This window comes from Culicoides brevitarsis, chromosome 1 (assembly GCF_036172545.1).
Source record: "Culicoides brevitarsis isolate CSIRO-B50_1 chromosome 1, AGI_CSIRO_Cbre_v1, whole genome shotgun sequence".
NCBI classification, from domain to species: Eukaryota; Metazoa; Arthropoda; class Insecta; order Diptera; family Ceratopogonidae; genus Culicoides; species Culicoides brevitarsis.
The window spans coordinates 16,664,645-16,688,210 of NC_087085.1; the positions used below are offsets into that span (position 1 = coordinate 16,664,645).

Here is a 23,566-nt window from a genome sequence, read left to right on the forward strand (position 1 = left end):
ATGATGAAAGAAAATTGAAAAAGTCTATGGCTTTGCCGTAAAATACGGTAATTTAATGTCGAATATATTTAATAAATTATTTTTTAAATTATGTATAAGCGGCTTTTTAATTCTGAAGAATTTTTTTTATGGGTTCCGACAAAATTGCATCAACAAGTTTTTATTGCAAAAGTCAGCAAAAAGTGTAATTTAAATATTTACTTAAGAATGCACACATTCTCTAAGTGGATTCATATGTGAAATAGAAAAATAAACATTTTGAAGTGCAATTTTTATGATATTCTAAATAGTTTTAATCGGTGATCAGATTATTCGATAAAATTTTGTAAAATAACAAAGTTGCAAAAAAAAATTTTTTTGTTTATTTTGAAAATTTCTCACATGTGTGATTTTTTGTTTTTCAGTGTTCCCTTAATAATCATGGCCATTGCATATTTCCAAATTGTTCGTGTGCTATGGCGTTCGGATACGATACCGGGTCATCGTGAGTCTCGTAACCATCAGAGCTGTAGCCGTAAGTCAAGTAATTAACTTTTCTTTTTATTGCATTACTTTCATGAAAATTTCTCTCTACCGGAAAGTGTCGTCCATTAAAGTCGCCAAAGGTCAGACAGTAATTTTAATTAAATTTTGTGTGTGTTTTTTGTGATTTATAGTGCATGGAACGGGCCGCACCGGACTCAACTATCATTCGAACCCGACGACAATGGGACAGCTGCGTGCACGCCGAAAAGCAGCAAAAATGTTGGTAGCTGTCGTGCTGCTCTTTGCCAGTTGCTATTTTCCAGTGCATGCATTGAATGTGGCAAGGTAAGTTTAATTTATGCTAAAATTGCTAAGAGCAAACACTATCATTTTAAAACACTTATTGACAATAAATATCGCTGAAAATTTAAATTTAAATAGCTAATTACGGAAAATAATTTGAATCCACTCTTTTTGCCGCGCCAACAATTTCAGAGCATAATCGCATGTACGCTCTTTGTCATTTATTCAACAATGAATTTTCCTTATTCGAACAATAATAATAATAATTTAATTTATTTTAAAATAATACTGCGGGAATGGTAACTCTCGTAAATTAATACAAAATTATATAAATTTTCTCTTGTAAATTTTAATGATGGCATAAAAGCTTATGAATTCATTTGCATGTAAATAACGCAAATTACTCATCCGAGTCGCTTAAAAACTCTCGTTTAATTTAATTTTTAACTTACTCGAAAGGAATGAATGACGTGTATATGCGGAAATTTTCATTTTGGTTTTTAAAATATTTTTTTTTTTCGAAAGAACAAAGGACCTTTAATTAAAAGAGAAGTGCCCAACGGAAGAAATTTCATTAAAATCTATCAAAACAATTACAGCTTTTTATTAAATTTGAGCAATTAAGTTTATTGATGAAAAAAAATGGATGTTATATCAAAAATTAATATTTTTAAAAAATTGCAACATTTTTTTTTTCAATATTACCGTAATGTAGATAATTCTTATGGAAAAAAATCCGTTACAAATTCAAAAATTGCTAATAATTAATGGAACATCAATTTTGAAGTTAATAGAACAATATTTTTTCATTGATTGTTTTTTTAGCAAATATTTAGAAAAAAATTAAATTATTTCTCATAAAATCAAAAAAAAAAAAAATTATTTAATATTCATCAAAATTATAAAATCTAAAAAATTTTGTTAAAAATATTGAAATGTTAAACTCCACAAAATGTCAACTGCCTGTTGCGCCACACACGAACCGCCAAATGAGAGAAGAACCGTGAGCTGTGATATTAGTGTTTAAGTAGTTGTTAGTGTGTCCAATAATAAATTTAATGTCGTCAAATAAGAAAAAACCTACCATTTATTAAGTTCCATATATATAAGATGTTATGATTAGTTAGTAATCAAGTCCCTTTAATTAATGTCATTTATTGTATAAATTTAAGTCCTGGTTGAATAAACATATTGTATTGTAAAAATATTGATAAATTCAAAATTTCGTTAAAAATTCAAAAGTTTAACGTAAAAATGTTAATAGAACAGTTTTTTCCCTCAAGAATTATCTACATTACGGTATTGAGCTTTTGATGAGAAAATAACTGTAATAATAGCCATGAGGATTTAATTGCATAAAAATCAAACAATTTTAACTCCTCTTTTATTATATTCCCAATATAAAAGATCATGTACCCATATTTTAATTTTCCAACAATTATAATTTTTTGCATGAAAAGTTCATCAAATGAGAAAATAATAATTAAACCGCTTAAAAAATTCCTCGAATCATCGAAAAATTCAATACCAAAAATTATCTTCTTCAGCGCGTTTAATAAGCTGCTTTAATCTTTTTCAATTTCATATGGATTCTTCACTGCAGTCATGAAAAACATGAAAAAAAAAATTTTTCGCATTAAGAGATTTAAATTTTTGCAAAAAAATATACATTTGCAGTTCAGTGATTTCTTCTTGCTGCAACTTAATTCTTATGTGTCAATGTCGTGCTAGGTTTTGCTCGGTTTGTTTGTCAAAGCTCACAAAAACACAGCATATAAAAGTTTCTTTGTCATTTTTCTCTTAAATTTTTTTTTAAACATACGTACCATATGTTTGTTTGCCAAATTGCCAATAGAAATCCCATATAAATTGTGCATATAAACTCACGTAATGTAAAATGTTTGTTAAATTGTTAAAAACTGAAAAGAATCTCGACAATTTTTTTTCTTCTTCGTTCCATTTCTTAAGATTTCTTGTCTGTATTTATGTGCGATATGAAAAGAGGCAGATTTAAGCACAAAAATATTTTTACTTTTTCATGCGACGCAGAGTAAAAGATAAAAGACAAAAAGGGAATCTACTACACTAAATATTTATATGGGTTAAAAATTTTAGAGTTGACACAACAATAAAATGTGTTGCAGAAGAATTTTAAATTTAATTTCTATCACATTCAGTTCTCATCATCATCGTCGTCGTCGTCTTCGCCTCACAAAGACGTGCTTGAGATTTTTAGGCTTTTCATATTATCACCAGAATTTATCTGACATTTTCTCGGCATAAGCATGAAAAGTACCAGTCGTCTCCACTCGGCAAGCCACGCTCCAACATTAAACAACAATAAATGTCTTCTTTAACTTTAATTACAATTACGGCAGTAACAGAAGCGAAGATGCTTAAGACGAAAAAAGAATTAAAATTAAAAAATTTGCACGTTTCACAACAATAAATTTACGATGATAATGCAAATTGAATTCCCTTTAAAAGTATTCTCGAGATTTTTTTTTCGTAAATTTTTCTCATCCATACTTTTATTTAATTTTTAGACAAATACGGTCAAGGTTCTTGCATGGGAAAAAAATGTAAATCTCAATTTTTTTTGTGCCGTACAAGAGATTTAAATTTATTCATTATTTTTCATACTTTTTGACCTTTTATCCGCATAAACGTTTATGATCTTATAATATTACGAGTAAAATAAATGTAATTATGCGAAATTTCTTAGTGAATGAAAATTCAGATTTTTTTTTTTGCAGTGACGTCTGAAAGATTTTAATTAAATTCGTAAATTTGATTCCTTTTTTAATCATAAAACAAGTAATTAAACGTCCAGTTGAGCGTTTTTCACCGGAAAATTGCTGTTAACGACTTTAAAAAGATTTTCCTCGAAATTTTTGAAAAGCGGAAGATCTCAAATAAATATGATTAGATAATCGCTATAACATCAAATTTACCGGAAAATTTAACTTTTCTCAAGTCAGAGCGCGCGTTTTATTTGTTTTTCAAGATTTTCAAGAAAATAATGAGCGATTTTTTATTGTATACCTTATCTACTTTGGCCATTTTCTATCATCATCATCGTCGTAATTTTGTTTGATGTCGTCTTTTGAACAACGTTCTACTCGGAAAATATTAACCAGCCAACGACCATGAAATATCTCTCGGTATTGAATAAAATAGGAATAAAATGTCACAAAGAATGAGTTGATACACGTGACGACAAGACTATCGTAAAAATTTTTATATTTTTTTATGGTGAAAAGAAATAAAAAAAAAGAAAGATCGGTTTCTAAATCAATTTTATCTCATCGTTGCCAGGGAATGACGGACGCCAGCACAAAAAAAAACTTTTCAAATTAAATTATTGTTTCTATGGGTTCGTCTTTAATGTGTATGAGGACTCTTGTCGCAAAGAACATGTAAAAAGTGCCTACTTGAGTCAAAGAAGAAATAACTAACATTTGTTTGAGAAAAAATGAACGAATAAATACACCTCAGAGATATTTTTCATGTATTAAGTAATAAAGAAAAAAAAAAGTTTTTTTTTTCATTTCAAAAGAAACGGAAAAGTCATCGAACAACAATAACAGTCTTCACGAAATTTATTCAACTTTTAAGTAATTTTCAGAAAAATGTTCAAAACGAATTTCTGTCTGCTAATGCGATTTATTTTTACACCTTTTAACTTATTATTATTATTAAAGGACCTGAAATGGCAAGTTATTAGTCGGAAGGTCAAAGGGATCTACAACAACAAAGAAAAACGGTCCATTAGGGAATTACTGTTATTTTTCACTCATGAGATAATTTTTTTAAAAATAACCTTCAATTCAGTACGAAAAAAAAAATTGAAAAAAAAATAAATAATTTTTCCATCATCATCATCATCGATGTGTAAATTGACTTTATTTCCCAATTTATTGAACGGATTTTTTCTTCATTAAATTTAGGAAAAAAATTTCTCTTTTTAATATTGTTTCAAAATTAAATTAGCAGTCTATATAAAAAAAAGTTACTTTGAAAAAATTTTCGTCCCATTTCTTCGATTTTTTATTAAATAAAAAAAAAACAAAAAATTAATCAAAAAGTTTGTGCGTGCGAAAAAAAATTGCGTGAAGATTAGGGAGATTATTATTTTTTTTTTTTCGTTTTTTTTTCAAACTCTCGAATTCTTTAATTCAATTAACAACAACAAAAAATTTCCTCAAGGACTCTTGAAAGTACTTTTTTTTTGGAAATGGATCAAAACTTTGTCAAGTACATGTTGTGTCCACTAATGTCTTCTTAATTGACGCACTCTTCTTTGTCAAACACAAAAAAATCATTAACAAATCTTTGACAAGTTTTTTTCTCCGTAAGTACACTTTGACGGAATTACGGCCAAAACACGTGGCTTTCCACATAATTTATCGCGTTGGACGTTAATTTAACAGAAATATGATATTTTCTTGTCTGGTTATTATTAATGGACAAGTTGTGTAACGGTAATGTTAAAAGAGTTTCGAAACGAATTATTTTCGGGGGATTTGATAGCTCAATTATCCTTTGCGAAAGGACTTTAGTTACAGCTCACCGAATTAAATTCAAATTTATTTCAATTTATTCATTCATTTATTTGACGATAAACGATTGGAGAGAACTCATTATGCTTGATTTGGATGTCTAGTTGCTCAATTTATGATGATAGAAAGCAATAAAATGTTAATAATACAAAAATAAATAAAAAGAAACATTAAAAAGGGAAAATATTTCCCCAGTTGTTGCTATACGGCACGGACCAATGTTATGCAATAAATATATTTATAACGACAAAATGAAAATTTTCCATGCGACATCAATTCAATTCAATTTTCCAAGATCGTCTCTTTCTTCGTTTTTTTTTTGCGTTTTTAGTATTCATTTTCATTTTGATTTCTGATAAGTACACGGCCATAAGCAGATAACGTTGTTGTTCGCAATTATGTATTGTTATCTTCCGAGCGATTTATTCACGCACGTTCAACCATTATTGTTATTATTATTGCCTTGGATCCTTATGAAGGGCCTCTTAGAAGGCAAATAAGTAATTGGCGCGGGTTCATTCAAGATTTTGTCGAACAAGATTGAAATAAATTGAGTGGATTGGTCTTTGTCACGAATTCTTGTTAACGGGTCCCGTTTTGTGAATGAAGGGGGAAAATGTTTCGTTTAAAATTAAAATGTATGCAAAAAAAACTGGAAATGACGTAGATTGCTAATTTTATCATTTTTATTAGCATTTCATGTTTCAAAGGAATAATCGTAAAATTTCTTACTATCAAAAAGTTGTAATTTTTTTGTTCATTTTGTGGCAATTTTTGCAATAAAATTTCTATAATTTTGTGAGAATATTGGGCGATATATTTTATAAATGTCGATTTTTTGTGAAAAAAACACAGAAAAAAGTTTTAATGGTTGAAAAAAAGTTTTTACTCCGAAATGCTTTGACACGAAATATAATGAGTCGTAAATATGGGTTTAAGCTTAATTATTGATAAATTTCTATGTAACAGGAATTATTGTTAAAAATAGAACAAAATTGCTGGCAAAATGTTTATGCCATCCATTTTTAATATTCCATTAACATTTTAAGCGTAATATTAAATAAACCTACATATTTAAGCTATTTTAGGAAAAACGTGGAAAATTTCAGAAAATAGAATGATTTAAAAAAAAAATCAACGAGTCTTAATAATTTATGCACTTCTCATAAATTTTAATCCCAGATTATTCGCTAATTTTAAAGATATTTTCAATTAATTCCCAGATTATTTGGAAAATGTAAAAATAAATTCTCCCTTATTTCAATTAGTAATTTTAGCACAGGAAAAAAATATCAGGAGCTTAAATTTAAAGTAAAGTTTGTGATATGTACCTTAATGTCATTTTTTGAATAAATTTTTTTCCATAAAATCGCGTCAATAAGTATAATACATTAGGCGATATAAAATTAAAATAAAAACTCAGTGATGCATAATAAGCTCCAGTAAGCCTATTATTATGTGACATAATTTAAACGAAAATGGGGTATAAATGAGGAAAATGGCTCAAAATACATTTCCTGTAACCTCAAATTCGTCAAAAATATTTAAATATCGTAAGGCATATAATTTTTATGGAAAAAAATCTATTACTTATTCAAAAAATGGTATTATGTAATTGATAGAACCTCTATTTTGAAGTTAATAGAACAATATTTTTCCATTAATTTTTTATTCCAGTTTAATTTTAAGTAATTATTTAAACAATTTTTTAAATCGACTTTCTTATATAAATAAAAAAAAATAATTTTTTAAAGTACAAAATATTGAACAAAAATTCGAAATTTTGTTAAAAAACTTAAAAATATTAATAAACGAATTTTTCACAATTATTGATTAAAATTTTAAATCATAAGAAAAGCTATATTTCATTAAGCTCGTGAAACAAAAAAAAACGTGAATTATCAATTTTTGAAATATTAAAAAAAAACTTAAAATTTATGAAATGCATAAATATAAAAATAATTTTAGCTTACAAAATGACACCTTCATATTTTTTTTTTATTCCAAGGTGCAAATTTATTAAAAAAAAACTCTTTTTTTTCACTTGCAGGTACGCCACCAACATGGAGCAAAACGAGGTCATATCTGTCTTATCACTGCTTTCACATTGGCTTTGTTATGCTAATAGTGCATGCAATCCTGTCATTTATAATTTTATGAGTGGTAAGTATAAAATTTGATGTTTTTTCTCTCCATGTCCCATTTATCGTGTCAACATTTCAAACACATTACCGATGGATTTGGTGGTAAAGTACTCCCAGTCACATGATAATGATGTGCATTATCACTCATTGAATGTGATAGATAGTTTTGAATTTATCACATTAATGGTGACTACACGAGAGTTCGACACCGTATCCGAGTACAAAAGCCTTCGTGTATATAATAAATGTATGTAATTACTTCATTTCATGCAAGTATTTCTCTTTTAGTCCTTTGCTCGTAATAATAACGTACCCCGTATCAAACTTCATCATCGACTCGTATCCGTAAGACGTAACATAGGGACTCTGGATGACGAACACAAACCACATAATGACGATGATAATTACTATGATGATCGTATAATTAAAAATTTCCGTTCTATTATTAATCTCTGTCTGTCTGTGTGGGATTTTCCGTGCAGTATCTTGCCTTGCGAGCCGTTTTAAAATTCTGTTTTATTAATTTTTAAACGTTTTTAAAATAAGGACGTAAACTAACAGCCATGGAAAATGTCTCTTAAGAGAGTGAGTAAATTCTTTCCTCATTTTCCTTTTGCCTCGAGAGTAACGAGACGGGTTTCTCTTTTAATTGCGATTTGTGCAAGTCAGTTATTTATTAGGCGCCATAAAATCATGGCTTTATTACTGTTTTGTCGTTTTTTTTCTCTCTCTTTTTACTCTCGACAAAGACATTGTCCTTGCGTAACATCAGGAAATTGATGTTTAATGGGAGGAGTTACTTTTGCTCCTAAATTGGCCCAAAAATATCTTTGAGCTAATATAAAAAAAAAACGTATGCTAATGCCGAAAGTCGTTCTCGTGGAATTAATGAATATTTTGAACGATAAGACGACAACACATTACCCCAAAAATAAATTCAGGCTAGTCGGGATTGTGGAGACGAAAATTATGATGTCGCTTTTTGTCGATATAATCAAAAGAATCAAGAGGGGTAATTCACATTGTCTGGGGGATTGTCGTTTTTTGATCTTGTTTTGGCATCAAAAGTTTATTTTTTAATGTGTTTTTCAATGGCTTTTCATGAAATATAATAATTTTTTATGGCTCGTGGATTGATAACAAGTTCATCAGAGAAGTTCTGAGAAGTGTGTCTCTTATTTTCCATAAATTAATTTTAATAATTATAATTCGTAAAACTGATATATCAGTTAAGAATCTCGATGACAAAAAAACAAAAACAAGACATGAACTTGAAAGAAAAGTGTCATGAAAAGAACTAATTGAGCGGATTTACACAGAAAGCCGCGTTTTAAATATTAACATAGATAAATTTAAAAAAAAAATTAAAAATCGAAGTTTGGGTTTTAATTTAATAAAAAAAATTTCTACTACAATATTTTGTCTTCACGAATAGGTTTTTATATTTTTTTCAACAATTTTCAATAAATATAAATTCTAATTGGCGACGATAAAAGACTAAAATTTAAAAAAAAAATATTTTTGAATAATTATATTCGTAGTTTCAAACAATTACGTAAAATTAATTAATTAAATTAATTTTTTAAATTTAATTATTTTATTTTTTAATAATATTAATTTAATTTTTTATTTTATTAATTAATATTTTAAATTATATTTTTAAAATAATTTGAATTAATTTAATTAAAAATTTAAGTTTTTAGTTCTAAGTTTTAAAAGTTTTAAATTAATTTTCTTCAGAAAAAATTAAAAATAATTTTAAAGAATTTTTTTTAACTCTTGTAAATAAGTTTTTCAAATAAAAAATTTTTGTTCAAAACTTAAAAAAAAAGTCGTTCAATTACAGACAGACTAAATTAACGACAAAAACTCTTCGAAATACGATAAATAAAAATATGAATGACAGCCGACAACACATAAAAGCATCCATTGAGGGAGTTTAACAGACATAATATCATCATTTAATACTTTTTATGAGGCTCTGTCTCGGAAAAGCCATCCCTTATAAACATGAAAAAAGTTTAGGTAACTTTTTTATTTATATTTGATGGTACAACATTTCAAATGGAAAGGACGTGGTATGTGACAGACAGTAATTTTTCTTCATCATTTTATGAACTTTTTTTTGCAAGAGTTACAAAAACAAACATTTCATTCAATTACTTAATTTAGTATGTTGCACAAGTTGCAAGGTTCAACATGATATCCTATGGTGACAAAACTCGGTCAATTTTTCTTCATTTCGGAATTTTTTCCCATCAATTACATCTTTAAGAGTCATTGAGAAACCCACACCACGTGATTGATTCATCTCAATGGATGCCTTTGACGTTTGTAACACAAGTTGAGGCAATAACATGTCAAATACAGAAGAAAGTGCCAAACAAAGGGAGATCAAGTTACCAAAAAAAAAGAGGAAGTATAAAAAAAACAGAAGAAAAAAAGGAAATTGTGTGTACATAAAAACCTTTTCAAACCGTATTTATTGTTATTTCTAGTTTTGCTGTTATGGTTTTTGTGCAAATATTTTTCTAATATTTCTCTTTTGTCTCGTTTGCTAAAAGTGTATTGAATTTATTATGTTCCATGTCTGCAGATGTCCGGACTCTTGTTATCATTTTAAACCATGGTTTTTGTAACTCTTATTTTTTGTTTGTCATGCGATGTCATTCCATCAGTTTGTCGTGAATGTAGTGCTCTTAAAAATAAATCAAATAAACATCATGACGATCATCTGTTAGTTTTTCTCTGCGGTTGTGGATTTTTTTTTCAAAGGAGAAAAAATTGGTAAATTTTATTTTTTTTAAAAAATTAAAAAAAAATGTGGAAAATTATAAAATGTGTATTTTTCTACTTTACGAGATTAAATTTATCGTTTGAGGGATTTTATCATCTTTGAAAAATTAAATTATTTTTTAATGAATTAAATTTGCTCTTTGAGAAATTAAATTTAATTTAAAAAATATATATTTTTTCGTTTTTTATCTCAAAGTAGAAATATAAATTTTATAAAAAATATTTGAGGAAAAAAATATTTTTTTCTAAAATGTTTTAAATTTCGAAAAAAAAATTTTTTGATTTTTTAAATATTTTTTAGTATTTTAAATGAATTTTTTGTTGAATTTTTTAATCGTTTAAAAAAAAATTAAAGAAATTTAATTAATTAAAATTTTTGTGTCAAATTAAACAAAATTTGCGTTTTGATTAATTTTAAAAACAATTTAAATAATAAAAAATTTTGGTAAATAATAAAGTAATTTTTCCTATATTTTTACCATTTAAACCAAAAATTGACCTTTAACATTATTTGCCATTTCCCCTTGAATTTTCGTTAAAATTTCAGAAGAATTTAATGTGATTTTTTTTAAATTACACTTGTTAAACAACTTTTAATATTAAATTAAGCTCTTAATACTTTATATGAAGTCATAAAAATAAGTCAACATAACAGAGGATTTTTAAACAACCTCTTTTGGGAGTAATAAAAGGATTGTCTGACCCAAAAACTCTGCGACAAAAATGATGAATTGTGTACTTTCTACGTATTTTGCTGCTTTGAATCCTCATGTCACCTCGAGGCAAATGTCAAACGTTGTCTTGTTGTGCACATTTATCGACCGCAAATTTCGTTTCATTCATCAAAAGTCGATTATTAAAAGGAACAAAACACTGTAAGCATCTGTATTTGTCCATATTCCGCCATGAATCATGAATCATGACGTCAAGTACATGTTTTGCTCTGTCCTACATCTGAGTTAATCCCATTAGACAGACATTTGTTCCTTATTGTGATTTCTCCTCACACCCCCTCACAAAATACTCTCTTCATACTAAATTTACATCTTTTGCATTCGTTGCCATTTTTTTCTTGTTCCATAGAGACACATGTGCGTTTTTGTGTTGATGACGTGAATAATAACAACGTATTATGTTGTAAATATCAACTGCTAGTCGCAAATAATGAAATGCGTCTTTTATTTGTGGTGTTAGCTGTTCTTTTCACATTTTTCACGAGTGTTTTTGCGAGAAAATAATCAACCTGGGAAATGTAAATGGAATTTCCCTCGAGGGCTCCCTGATGCAACTTTAGTTAATTACTCTCGCATGACACAAAAAAGAAATCAGGTCATAAATAAACGAAGGATTATCTTCATTTTTGCTCATCTGACTGGAAGAAAGAGGAAATTTGGTTTAAAATTTATCGTCAAGAAGGAAATTTATAGCCGAAAACCGATCACGTTTGACCTTGAGCTGCCAGAAAAAATAATTAAGTTCAGAAACGCGTAAAAAAAACCGGCAATAAACAATAATTGCTAACCGAACGTGCCCAAATTTCATTCCCTCAGATTAATAATTAGTGTTTGTCCCGAACGGAAAATTTATAACAAATTCCTCACACTGACAGAAAAAAATCGCTATAAAGACTTCCTTATTTGCTCACGACGAAAATTAAACATCACATGCAGTAAACACGCTGTTTGTCATGTTTGTGGAGGCAAAACAACAAACAACGCATGTAACGAGGACACGATTTACTCGATGAGACAGCAGAAAATAGATCTGGTCCTTATTAAAGTTTAGATGAAATTACGTCAGCTTTTTTTCTATTTTGCAATTTTCTTTTTCGTCTCTCAACAATTTTCAAGTCGCATTAAATTAACGTTCCATGGACCTGAATGCTGCGGATGGATGGATAAGCAACACCTAATGCTGAACCGTTGATGATTATTGATGGTATAATTTTGCTTCGGTTTTTTTTTCTTCGTTTCTTGGTCAGAAACAGGCCGAAAAGTAGGCCAATGTGTGTTATGAGCTGCGTGATAAGGGTCAAGTAAATGATGTAAAAATGTTAGCAGCAGCGGGGGAGGAGGCTGTCTTTGATTATTCCGAGTGAGTGTAAATCATAAGCAATTTAACATGAACGACAATTCGCTCACTCGTTTTTGAATTTGGTGCCCTACGGATTGAAATGGGAGGAAATTGACCCTTTATTTTGAAAAAAGAATTAAACGAAATTCTTAAAGCGTTAAACAAGCTCATTTAAGGAAAAATTGAACCTCATTTGCAATTGACCGTCTCCAATAAGAGGATTTTTTTTAACTTGAAGGTCAAAAGGTTAAAATAACCCCTTGAGAGATGGAAAATAATCACTCGAGGGGTTAATTTAATCTCCTGAAGGATTTATTTTCGATTGGGAGATGGTAAATTGCAAAAGTGGTTCAATTAAAGGGGCTTACTTAACTACTTTAGAGTTTCGCTTATTCCCTTTTCAAAATATAGGTTCAATTTTCTCACTTTTCAATCCGTGGGGTTATACGATATAACATTTTTTAAGGGTTCGATAGTCTTAAAAATAGATTTTCAATGTCCAAAATCAAAATTTAACTGTTTTTGGTTTTAAAAGCTGAATTTCTTTTAAGAAGTTTTAAGTCTATTAAGTCAAAAATTAATGACTTAAATTTTTCGAAATTATCAATTTTTTATGAAAAACCGTTTGACTAAGGGTTAAAGAAGGGTTTAATGCTTTTCATAAAAAAAATAATATTTTCGGAAAATTTAAGTTTTTAATTTTTCACTTAAACTTTCGACTTTTAAGCCAAAAATTAAGCTTATTAAGCTTTTTCATTTGATTTTTAGTAAAAATGTAACTTAATTTTGATTTATTCTCAAGGAAATTCATGATATTTTCTTCTGACTTAATGCATTTTCAACCCTTAAAATTTTCTGAATTTATTTATTTATTTTTTTTTATGATGATATTGAAAAAATTTTCATAGAAATTTTTTCCAAATTTTTATTTTTTGATTTTTTTCTCATGAAATAAAAATTTTGAAAAAATTTCTAATAAAAATTCCAGGGCCTTATTTCATGACCCATGTCATCCCACTGAGAATGGCTACCTTTAATCTCATCAGAAAATGCCTTTCTCCATCGTCATCAAATCATCATCACAAACTATTATTGTGATAAGATCCCAAGATAACACAACAAACACACACACGACTGATAAGAAGACAAGCACAGGACAGGAGTTAGACAAGAAACGTACAATATTACTCCAATTATGTTGATGAGTGTCCCTTGGATTTACAGCAAGAACATGTCTGACGTCACTACGCCAAGCCGAGAAATAAAATGGAGACGTCTGGCAGTTTTCTCCTTTGTCATGTTTATATCCGCACAATGACTTTCCAATTCCTCCTCTACATGTCTTTCATCGCCATGTAACGGAAGAAAATGTTATTATGAACAGGAAAAAAATTGTCTCTTATATTTAACTGAAGTAATCCTTGACAATGACATCGATTTATATGGCAAGCAAAAAAAAAAATTGCAGAGAAAAATAGTAATAACAAATAATGAAAGAACGACAATAAAATAGCAGAAAAGGGAACAACAGTTAATGTGTTTGCGAAAAACGGCACAAAAAAAACTTATGATAATAGCAAACGCAATAAAACGTTGATGATACTGAATATGATAGTTTGTTCAAAAGTAATCCCACGTATGATTTATTTTTTTTTTTCGTTTCACCCGTTCTCCTGTTCTCAGACAACTTTTTTTTTCCAGAGGTCATTCTGGTCACCACTTAGGTCATCATTTCTCTTTCAAGGTGTCGGACAGCAGCAATAAAAAAATCTTTGTGATTTCCCTTTTCAATTAGGTTGACATTGTACTACACAAAAGATAACATGACGGCAATAAGTGTTGCTAAAAAAAAGTGTCATTCTCAGATCTACAAAAATCGCTTTCCAAAGAAAAATATTTTCTTCCACACGATAAACATCTCGGGGATTTGTCGGGGAGTTGTAGGAAAAAAAATATAATTTTATTTGTAAAATATTACAACAAAAAACTGCTTACACAATACGTTTTCGTGGAGAAAAATCACATAATAATGCGCTGTTAAAATGGGTCGTATTGTCGCAAGAAATGGGAATTGTGGACAATTGCGACATTTTAGAGCTTCAATTATTTTATGAAATTGTATTTTATGTCAGTTTCCATGCAGGAAAATGCAATTTTAAGTTTGAACAAAGCTGCTTTAAAAATTTCTTTGTTTTCAAGTTCAAAAGTTTTTAAAGGATTCGCTTGTTAAAATTATTCTTTGTCGAGTTAATTTCAAAAGGTTGTGCTGTTAGAAACTTTTGTCTTCTTTGTGAACTTTATTATGACTTTTTAGTTGCTTCTTAGTAAATTTGCAACATTATAAATTTCGTCGATAAGGAAATCTGTCAAATTTCCGTTTTAATAAGCTTTTTAACTCAAATTTCATTAAAAAAATTCTTTCTAGTAGAAATTATTGCGAAACCTAATTTTTCACAACATCTTTTTGTCGTCACTTTTGGAATAATCTCTTTTTTACAACAAAATAAAATATATAAAAAAAGAACAGAGGACTGAATTTCTCTCTATATTCCACATAATTTGGTGACAGACAGAATTTATAAGAAGAAGGAGGCAAAATCGTTCTTTATTATTTCATTTTATCTCATTTTTTTAAGTTTTTCTTTTTATTTTATTTTATTTGCTCAATTTGCTTCCAACAGTAACTTACATTTTTAGCTTTCGCAACTGAAAGAGTGAATTATAGATGCGAATAAATCATTCCTTTTGCAAGGAAGCAATTCAAGATGATTTATTGCCCGTAAATATATTTTGTCAAAGTAAATTCAGCTGCTTGACGGAAATTAATTGAAATTTTAATGCAGATATTTTTTTTGGTTACGATCTATTTAGTTTGAAATTCGATTGTTATTGTTTTAGGTAAAGTGCATTTTAGTAAGCCTATTAAAATAAAACAAAATGTTCATTAAAATATTTGATTGAATTTGGAAGAGATTTTGAAATTTGATATTATTTGTGGCGTTGTTCATAAATAATTTCAAAATCCATTAAAAATTTTTATTTTAAATTATTTTGTTTATAAATTGAAATATTTTTTTAAAGTAAGAAGTTTTAAATCAAATCTTTTTAATATTTGATTTAATTTTATTTAATTAATTAAATATTTAAAAAAAATTTTTTGGTTTTTCAAAATTTATTTTTAGTTCAAATTAAATTTAATTAAATTTAAAACGTATCTTCGTTTTTAAATATTCAAAATATTATTTAAAAAAAAAATAGTTTAATACCGCATTTTTTATATGCATATAATTCGAAATTTATAAATTACAAAATTGATATTTTCTAGAAAAAAATTAACTTTTTAGTCAATGTTTTTCTTTCTTAAATTAAAAATTATTAATTTTTATATGATTTTTTAAAAGAAAAATATAAAAAGCAAAAAAATTACAATATCAATGAACGACGCCCTTTTACGCGAGAAAGCTCAAAAATTTTCATTTAACCGCGTAATTAACTGTATATTGAATTTATAATTTCATAAAAACCATCATGTAAAGCATTCTCATGCGAATGCATTTGTTCATGTTGATCCGTAAAATATGATTTTAACGAGCTACTAAGCTAGCACATATCAACAACATACACTCATTGTTGTTATTTTATTCAATTTATAAAATATATACTCTGCCACTCACATACACTTCACAAAAAACCTCATTATTCATCATCTTTTCAACTTGTCACAATTTGATGTGGATTTTGCGTTGGCATAACAGCCGAGGATAAGAGCCAGCAATTTGATCTCTCAATTTTGCGACTTTTTGTCCTGCCCTGTGCTGCGATGATCCTCTTGTCATGTTACTATCTCAAAAATGGCAAAAGGATAACAAGAAAAATGCCGAACAACGGAGAGTCAACCACTTTTTGGGCCAGTATCTCTTATCTCGACTCGTTGTCATCCAACATATGGCTCCGCTCACATTACAACAAAATGTGTAACAAGTGATGTAAGAGATTTTAATGAAAATCCAGTTTATGAAAAACAAACAGTTATGTTCATCTCAAAATTTCATTATTAACTGGCATGTGCGACGCTTTTCTACGCGACAAAGCGGCTATTAAAAAAATCATGTTTCGCAAGCTAAAATATTCGCGAGACATGAAAATTAGATAAAATTGAAGCAAAATTGTTCATTGGGGCAAGATTTTATAATGTGAATTGGGTCAACAAATGTGTTTAAAATGTGCATTGGGGTGTTATTTTAAAATGTGGTTCGGGGCAAAGTCTCAGAATGTGCATTGGGACCAAATGTACATGCCCCAATGTACATTCTAAGATTTTGTCCAAACGCAGATTCAAAATTTTTCCCAATACACATTTAAAAATTTTGTCTCTAAATTTTGCCCCAATGCACATTTTTTAAATTTTGACCCAGTTTACATTATAAAATATTGCCCCAATCTATATTTTTTTGGTTAATTGATACCAAATCTACCTCATTTCATGTCTCGCGGATATTTTAGCTCATGAGACATAAATTTTTTACAGAGTAGATACAGCAAAAAATATGTGTGAACATTTTCAAAACGCTTTTTCATAGGTTTGTTTTAATAAAGATATGTTTGTTGATGCAAGCGCGCACGCTTCTATGAGTGCGAGGATAAATTTTAATCTTATATTGTTAAATCTGGTTTCAATGTCATTCACATGGGAGTCCTTTTATGTTGACGGAAAATACTCTGTGCGACAAAGACTTGAACGCACTAGACTGTAAACTAGAAAAATAACGAGAAACACAGACAAAGACGCAAAAATACTACTTTTTTGATGCCACAAGTGTTAGTAACGGCGAAATAAAACTTCTTTAAACGAGCAAAGGTTAAATGGCTTAACTCAAAAAAACTCAAAGAAATATTTTTAAGCGATTTTTCGTGTCTAAATCCCAAGAGGCGACACTTTTTCCACGCGTCAAAACAACAAATAATAAACTAATTAATCAACATGAAATTTTAAAGTGTTGCGACGTAATTTTACATGATGGCTTTTTGTTTCATCTCATGTTACAACGCGAAAAAACGTGTCGCTCACTAGATTAAACATTACATTTTTCATGTGTAATTGGATTAAAAATTCATACATTTTTTTCTATTGAAGGAAAATTCCGACGCGAATTCAAAAATGCACTCGAAAAGTGTCGCTGTTTGAAGAGTAATCGCGGGATTGGAGGACGAGTTGGCGGATATGAGGAACGTTCGATGTATCACACGGCAACGAGAATGAACATCAGTCCAAGTACGAGAAGTAATTATCAATTAACTAGTGTACGCGATTTTACAGGACATACAGCTCAGGTAAGGATGAAGAAAAAAAACCAATTAACTTTAATTAAATTAATTGTTGGACTTCAATCTTAAGTGTATATCTATTGATTTCAGTTTTTTTCTTTCAATGTTTCGATAAAAAAAAAATGTTGGAAAAATAAGCAAAAGCTGTGAAAACAATGTATTTTCCCATAGCACTTGATGCATTTTTCTAAAGAATTTTATTTAGGCCGTTTCAAATAAAAGTCAATAATTTTGTTAAATGCTCAATTTTAAATTAAAAAAAAATTAATACAAAAAATCTTTAAATTGTAAATATAATTAAATTTTAATTAAAATTATTTTTTTTTTTATTTAAAATTCTTTTCGTAAAATAATTATTTTTAATTTAATTTTTTCAAAATAATTTTAATTATTTTTTTTTAATATTCATTAATAATTTTAATTTTTATATTTATATTTAATTTTTTTTCGAAATTTATTTTTTTTTAATTTTTCGAATTTAAAATTAAAATTATTAATCAATATTAGAAAAAATAATTAAAATCATTTTTAAAAAATTTAAATTAAAAATAATTATTTTACGAAAAGAATTTTAAATAAGAAATAAAAATTTAATTTTAATTACTTAATTAATTTTTATTTCATAATTTTAAATAAAAAAAATTTAAATCTTTTATTTTATGAAAAAAATTAAAAAAAAAATTTTTTTAGTTCTTTTGACTGAAATTTCTATTCAATTATTTTTTATTTGAAAATAAAATTAATTTTTAAATTTATTTTTTTTTTTAATTTTTATTTGAAAAAAAAAAATTAAATTTTTTATCACAAACTTTAACAAATTATTTTTGACTTCCATTTGAAACGGCCTTATTTCTCTTTAAAAATCCTCTTTTTTTCCTTACAAGAGAAAACTATAATTAAAACAGGGTTTTGATATGTTTACTTCTTCTCTTTTTCTGCCATTTTCCCATTATTATTGCAACTATTATTATATGACTATCCTCCTTATTAGGTCTATTTATGTTGCTTGTTCTGTATTCCATTCATGAAAAAAGCGCAATTATTTCTCATGTCTTTTGTTACAACAATGAATGCTTCTCCTGTTTCTTTTCCCGTTTGAGAAAAAGACACTTGAGTACGCGTTTGTCTGAGAAATATTGCAATGCATTTACGAGTGAAAGACGCTCAAGGCGACACTTCACGGGATTTCTCAAAGTTTCACTTGTTTTTGCTCATTTTGTTTCTTCCTCGTTCTACAAATATTTTGTGTTTGCGCCATGCAAATGCAACGTTTTGTAATAATTACGTAGAAAGCAAGTTTTATGAGGAAATTGTGTCAGTGGCAGAGAGACAAACAAAGTTTTAAATAATTTTTTTTTGCAAAACATAAAATTGAAGTTTTTTTTCTGCGGTTATAAAATAATTTTTTTTTTATTTTTTAATAAAATATTTTTTTGTTTCTTAGACACTGCAAACATCATTTAACGGCAACAATTTGAACAATCACCAAATCTCGCCGGTATCTGTGGAGGAGAGAATTGGCTTGACAACCACCGCACAAGCAACGACAACCGTTAACGGGACCTGACGAATGCGCTTACGTGTCTCATGGGCCAACAATCGCAACAAAAAGCAACCGTTGACCAGTCAATCGCAGCACTCGCAACGGACATGCAGCGAAAGTCTGTTTCCCGATGACATCGCGCCCAGTTGTAATAATCGCAAAAGTAGCATTTAATACATTTTAAACTAAAAACTTCTATTTATATACGCAAATATACTCAAAAAATAACTCGTGTGTGAAAAACAACACCATTTCCTGACGCGTTAAAGCGTTCCTATTTACAACCAATGGCAAAAAAAACTGTCCTGACAAATCAATTTCAAAACTCCACATAAACTATTTGCAAAATTAGAAAATATTTTTATGTACCACATAAATTGTTTGCACCTCTTGTTGATATGCGAGCGTGCGAAAGTGTGAAAAACCGAAAAAAATGTAAATAAATCACAAGCACTCCTACGGCTTATAAAACTCTCTCTCTGAATGTTGGGTGTGTGAATGAATGCAAAAAAAAATATATATGGATGTTTATCTATTTTTTTTTTTATAAAATTTTATTAAAGTGTTAAACTACATAAAAAGGTTAAAAACGGAAAAACGACCACGCTTAACGAGTTTCCTCTACTAGAAAAAAAGGTAAACAATTTTTATAGAAGTGAAAAAAAAAAATTTTTGTTGTAAAAAAATATTTAGATTTTTATAGTAAAAATATATAAGAGGTGTTTGTGCGACGAACCACAAAAAAAAAATATTTCCTAACATTTACGGACGACGAAAAAAAACGAGAACGGATTTTAATTATTTTTCTGCCGCAAGGAACTTTCCTAATTGCAACAGAAAAATATGATGTTTGTTATCTGCGATCACGTTTAACTTAATTTTGTCTCATTTTCAAGAGAATCGCCTTAGGCTTAAGACGACTAAAAATACTATTCATTTTTATATCTAAAAAAAAATAATAAAACTAAGAATTTGATTTTTTATTTTTTTTCTTTGAAAAATAAAGTTTTCTGCAGACTAGATAAAATAATTCAAAAAGTATATGTTTAAATTTTAACCGCAATCCAAGCAAAGTTCCTCTTTATACATTGACCCAGCATGTGGGAGCAAAGAAACCACAATTCAAAGGATGTATTGATTGATTTCCTGTGTGTTATCTATCCTCTATTGCTTTGGGCATGCGATAAAATAAAACTAATAAAAGTTTTTTATTAAAGTTTTGTGTATGTCTCGTGCGCCAGCTCGGACAAGATTAATACCTAATAAATATTAAAAATTATGCATGACCGATATCCGAGCCAATTTACAAACAAATCACATTAAACTTTCATATTTGTTTACGAGTTTTAATTAAAAATTTTACTCATCAAGTGCTTGTGGCAGCGAACTTGTTCTGTGTAGACAAATTCAAGATAATTTTTCACATATTTTGACTCAGTTAATTTTATGTTGAAAAGTTAATTAATTCCTTTTTATGATTGAATAAATATTTAAAAAGTTACTAAATTTCAACTAAATTTTTGGTAGACTTACAAAGAATTTTATTTTAGTTTATATATAATAATAATATAAATTTTATAAAATATATTATATTTTATTGAGAAATAATAAACTTATGATTTTCTGAATAAATACGACCAGAATTTCTTGAGAAATCAAGATAACTAATAAAGTTAGAGTTTAATTCAAAATAAATAATAAAATAAAATATGGAGTAAGATGTATGAATGCAAAATATCAAAATATGAAAAGGAAAATTTGTAGAAAAGAAAATATATAATATTATTATAAATAAATATTAAAATAAAATTAAATCATTGTGATGCTAAAAACATAAATAATATTAATAAATAAACAGAAATAAGAGGATTTATTGCTTTTATTGAAGTATTACTGCTAAAAAACTACTAACGAGCTCTTGAAGGTAAGTTTACGTCAAAAAAATTAATTTTCAACTTTGAAACATACACAAAAAAGTTTATCTGTAATTGAAATACTATTTAAAATGTTTCTTCCTGTAAATTTATTTTGACTGGCAAACTTTTACCATGGTTTAATTTTTAATCCATCATAATTCTCTCGTTTGTAAAAAGTTCATCCTCGTGTCACAAATGCATGTAGTTTTAATTACTTTGAGTATTTATATGTTTGTCTAAAATAAATCTGAGGAAATTATAAGCTTTTTGTCATATCAAACAAAATCAAAATTGAAAACTCATTTTCAAGTCATTTCCTTTTTCAAATGAATTTTTAATAGGTTTTGAAATAAACAAACAACAAAAAAAAAACAAAACAAGAAATTTCTATTAAAAAAAAATTTAAAGGAGAAGTTTTACATTTCCTTTTGTCATTTTACATTTCTTGTATGTTCCTTTCATTTGTCATTTACGGTTGAAGATCATTTTATAATGTAAAGTTGTGAGAGAAAGGGGAGTTGTAATTTTATCAACATTTGCTCCACTGCAGCAACAAAGGTCAACTTTTATAACAACATGCAGTCGTCGTTGATAAAAAATAATGGCTTTTGTCTTCCGTTCTTCTGCCTCTGTTGTCATTAAGAGATGCAGTGATAATGTTGCCCGAGTGATACTGACAATCATGATTTCTGTGTAGAAAAAAAAAATAAAAATAAAAAAGTAAATTTAGCGTAAAATGTGCAAGTTCTATGTTTCAATTATTGACAGTCGGATGCTTGTATGTCGCGCGAACTGACTGAATGAAAAAAAAGGGTTCCGGATAATTTTAATAAAAACAAAAAACAAGCAAAAAATAAACATTTTAATTAATTACTGTTGTTTACGGTGCAATTTGTTCTGATTTGTCTTTTTGCGAAAATAAAATAACAAATATTTTTTATTTATGAATTTCTTGTCCAACAATTAATAAATTTTTCTTGGAAAAATTATAGAAAATTATGTGATTTATAAAAGATTTTATTTTTTTATTTCTACGTTCAGCTGATTTTTTTTTTATTTTTAATAATTTATTTATTTTATTTTTATTTTTTATTTTAATTAGTTCATTTTATTTAATAAAATTCAAATTCACAAAAAAATTAAAAATAAATTACCTAATAATTAAAAAAAAATATTTCACGAAATTCAATATTGATACAATTTTTTTTTTTTTTTTGAAAAATAATATTTTTAACTTTAACAGCGAACTCTAGTTATTTTAATTATTTAAATGTACTGGAAATTTTTCTAAATGTATTTTAGCTCACATTTGAAAATAAACGCTAGGAAACAAAAAAATATTTTTTTGAAAAAAATAATTTTTTTAAACACTTAAATTTAAAAAAAAAGTTTTTCGCTTTGTTGATGAAAAAAAATAAATTGATCACAGACCATTTTTTAGGATTAAAAAAAATATTAATAATATTGATCCCAAATTATAAAAATAGAAAAAAAATAAAAAGTGGGCACAAAGTTTATTCGTCTGTCAATTATAGATATTTTTTCCAATTAAATGAAAAATTGCGTAGGCTCCTCTTTAATTAAACAAATTGGACTGAAAATATAAAATTACAAGTCGTCTACAAATATTTAAAAAAAAATCTTACTTTTCATAAAAACTTTTCCAAATTAAAAATAAATTGCGAAACATGTCACAAAAATGTTAAAAAGCAATTTATGATGAAAATTCGCAATAAACGACAATATAAATTAAATCACCAATCAATCCTGCATCGGACAACAAAAATTGTCTGGAAATTTTATTTTTAAACACAATGACGAGAAAAAAAACTGTTAATTACATTTAAATTTTATGAAAAACCAATATTCTGGTCACACAGTAGCAAACGCGATAACGTTCAATTTTGCCACGGATTACCGAGAAAATTTTTTAAACCACAAAACATCAATATTTATTTTTTTTATGTGGGTTTCGCGAATATGAATGAACGAACTTTTGAATGGGCACTTGCATGTAATCACTGAACAAGCCACTTGTGCAATTTAATTTAAAGATATTTTTATCTCTTTAACAAAAAAAAGCGTGTTTAATTTTATGAATGAATAATGACATATTTTGTCAAAAGCAATACTCGCGAGTCTCTGAATTTCGCACGTAATAAGTACCTACATGTCGTGTCATCGAATCCATTTTTGTAAAAAAAAAAAATAAAATCATATATTAACGTAACGAGTAAATGTCGTTCAAAGGAGACGTAGGCGTTCAAAAAGACGTCGCGATGATGATTTTTTTCAAAGGGAAAAAAGTATAAAAATAAATTTGCGAGAGATACTTTGTCATTGCACACACAAAACAAGGATATCGAGCAAAATTGCTTAAATTAAGAACACATAGACGAATGTATTGTCTCGAAAAAAAAATACACGAAGAATAATAAT

At 27.6% G+C, this 23,566-nt stretch overlaps 1 protein-coding gene across 2 annotated transcripts in view; it reads left to right on the forward strand.

Annotated features, from left to right (window-relative positions):
* The window catches only part of LOC134837508 (orexin receptor type 2-like), a 38,413-nt gene extending 18,898 nt beyond the window's left edge, over positions 1–19,515 (forward strand). The window contains exons 6-10 of one of the 2 annotated variants that reach the window (XM_063852888.1): positions 405–523; positions 657–810; positions 7,381–7,493; positions 17,478–17,674; positions 19,113–19,515. In XM_063852888.1, the coding sequence (XP_063708958.1) occupies positions 405–523; positions 657–810; positions 7,381–7,493; positions 17,478–17,674; positions 19,113–19,235 (706 nt within the window). In that variant the 3' untranslated portion in view covers positions 19,236–19,515. The remainder of the gene's footprint in view (positions 1–404; positions 524–656; positions 811–7,380; positions 7,494–17,477; positions 17,675–19,112) is intronic. The other variant, XM_063852889.1, reaches the window with a different exon arrangement.
* Positions 19,516–23,566: the final 4,051 nt, after the last annotated feature.